The 1910-nt window shown below is 43.5% G+C and overlaps 1 protein-coding gene across 1 annotated transcript; it reads left to right on the forward strand.

The window, feature by feature from the left end:
* Positions 1-970: 970 nt before the first annotated feature.
* On the forward strand, positions 971-1557 carry Tnp1 (transition protein 1). The gene is made up of 2 exons (XM_004641347.2): positions 971-1143; positions 1321-1557. Exons 1-2 carry the CDS (start codon positions 999-1001, stop codon positions 1347-1349), a joined length of 174 nt encoding a protein of 57 aa, XP_004641404.2. The 5' UTR covers positions 971-998; the 3' UTR covers positions 1350-1557.
* Positions 1558-1910: the final 353 nt, after the last annotated feature.

Below are 1910 nucleotides of genomic sequence, written 5' to 3' on the forward strand. Positions count from 1 at the left end.
AGTGGCCTTGAATCTCATCAGAGCATCCTCAACACTTTTTAGGCTTCCTGATGATACACTTGAGATTGGCTTCTGCTTCTCTCTAATCTCATCCAAAATCACATTGGGGAGTTCCCTCTGCCTCTGCTCATTGGAGCCAGAATAACCACCTAAGAGATAAACTACACATCTGTATTGATGCCTGATTGACTTTCTGCCCTCTTGGGAGAAAGTTCCATGTACACAGGATCTGTATTTGTATCCACCATACTTTCCTAACACTTAAGTGCATAGCATATTCTTTATGAATAATAAATATGGCTAAACTTTTCAAACTTGTCAGGACTATGGTTGTCAAGCAGGGTTACTTTGTGCCCCACCCTCCTCCAGGATCCCAAAAGGATAGGTGGGAAGTATTTGGAAAACTTCTTGGTTGTGTCTTGTGAGGTTTCTATTGGCATCACTGGGTAGAGGTCACGGATAATATCAAACATCCTACAGTGAATAGGACAACCCACAAAAACTTGCCCAGCCTATGGTGTCAAGGATATCTGCCTTGAGAAAGCTTGAGTTAGATGAAAGAGAAAGAAAATATATTCTGATCCCCCAAATTGGATTCCCTAGAGTCATGCTTATAGAAATATAGTACCTTTGTTATCTTTAGATGTTCTTAGAGACAAACATACATCCACATGTACACAATGACTTTTAAAAGTCCTATATATTTTAAATGATTTCTTATACTCCCTTGGTGCACTAGGGTTTACTCAGTAATAGTTATATGGAAACTTTTACTTAACCTATAAAGACTTCAGAAAGCCCAGCCTCGAGCTGCACCAGAGACCACCTCATTTGGCCAATCTGACTGAGGTTCAGCAAAGGCTAGTGACATCACAAAAGAAACAACCCCCCCAACCTATCTGTGGCAGTCACACCCCTTTGCAGTCATAATGCCTAAGGCTTTAAATACCCAGACTCCCAACCTCCAGGCCTTGCACAAGGCCCCTGTCTTGGCAGAAATGGCAATGTCGACTAGCCGCAAATTGAAGAGTCATGGCATAAGGAGGGGCAAGAACAGAACTCCACACAAAGGTGTCAAGAGAGGTGGCATCAAAAGAAAATACCGGAAAGGCAGTCTGAAGAGTAGGAAACGGGGTGATGATGGTGAGTGGGAGAGTGAGAGAGCCATGGGCCCTAGGGACATATTTCTTCCCCAGCCCTCTCTCCTGGGACCATCCTGAAATCTCAGCCTGAGACTATTTCCAATAACTAAATTCCCATTAGGGCAAGAAGGGTACTGAGGTATGTTCTAATGAGCGCTAACCTGTCCTTTCTCCACAGCCAATCGTACTTATCGCTCCCACATTTGACCAGCCAGCAGGCACTGCCCTGGTAGACTTCAAACATCACCAGGCAGGAACAAAAACAACAGAAGGGGGACTGCTAAGGAGACCTGAAATTAAAGTACAAAGCCAGAGAAGAGCCTATCACCTATCAAGTGTGGGTGAAATGCCAGATGTAACAAAATGAGAAATGTATATTGGCCATTTCTCCAACAACTCAATAAAATTTTGAAAATGGAAATGCTTTTCAGACCTTAATAGTTGGAAGATGGGTGTCTGAGCTAGGTGGGCTTGGGCAAAAGTTGGGTGGTATGAAGTCCTTAAACATGACTTGGGAAATACTGAAAGCAATTTGTCCTTACAACTCCCGTGGTGACCCTTGGCCAGGAGCTATCACCGTATTTAAGTTATTTAGGAAAGAAATGAGTTTTGAGTGCTGATTATAAGCCAGGGATCTATAGTTGTGACTAGCTGTGGCAGAAAAAATGACCTAGAGATATTGAAGGGACTCCACATGTGCAGGACCAGCAAGCTATTAGGGCGTGGGAAGAAAGGCCATGCTGGTACAAACATCATGGAAGTGGTTAG

The sequence above is a fragment of the Octodon degus genome, unplaced genomic scaffold, assembly GCF_000260255.1.
Source record: "Octodon degus isolate 3935 unplaced genomic scaffold, OctDeg1.0 scaffold00135, whole genome shotgun sequence".
NCBI classification, from domain to species: domain Eukaryota; kingdom Metazoa; phylum Chordata; class Mammalia; order Rodentia; family Octodontidae; genus Octodon; species Octodon degus.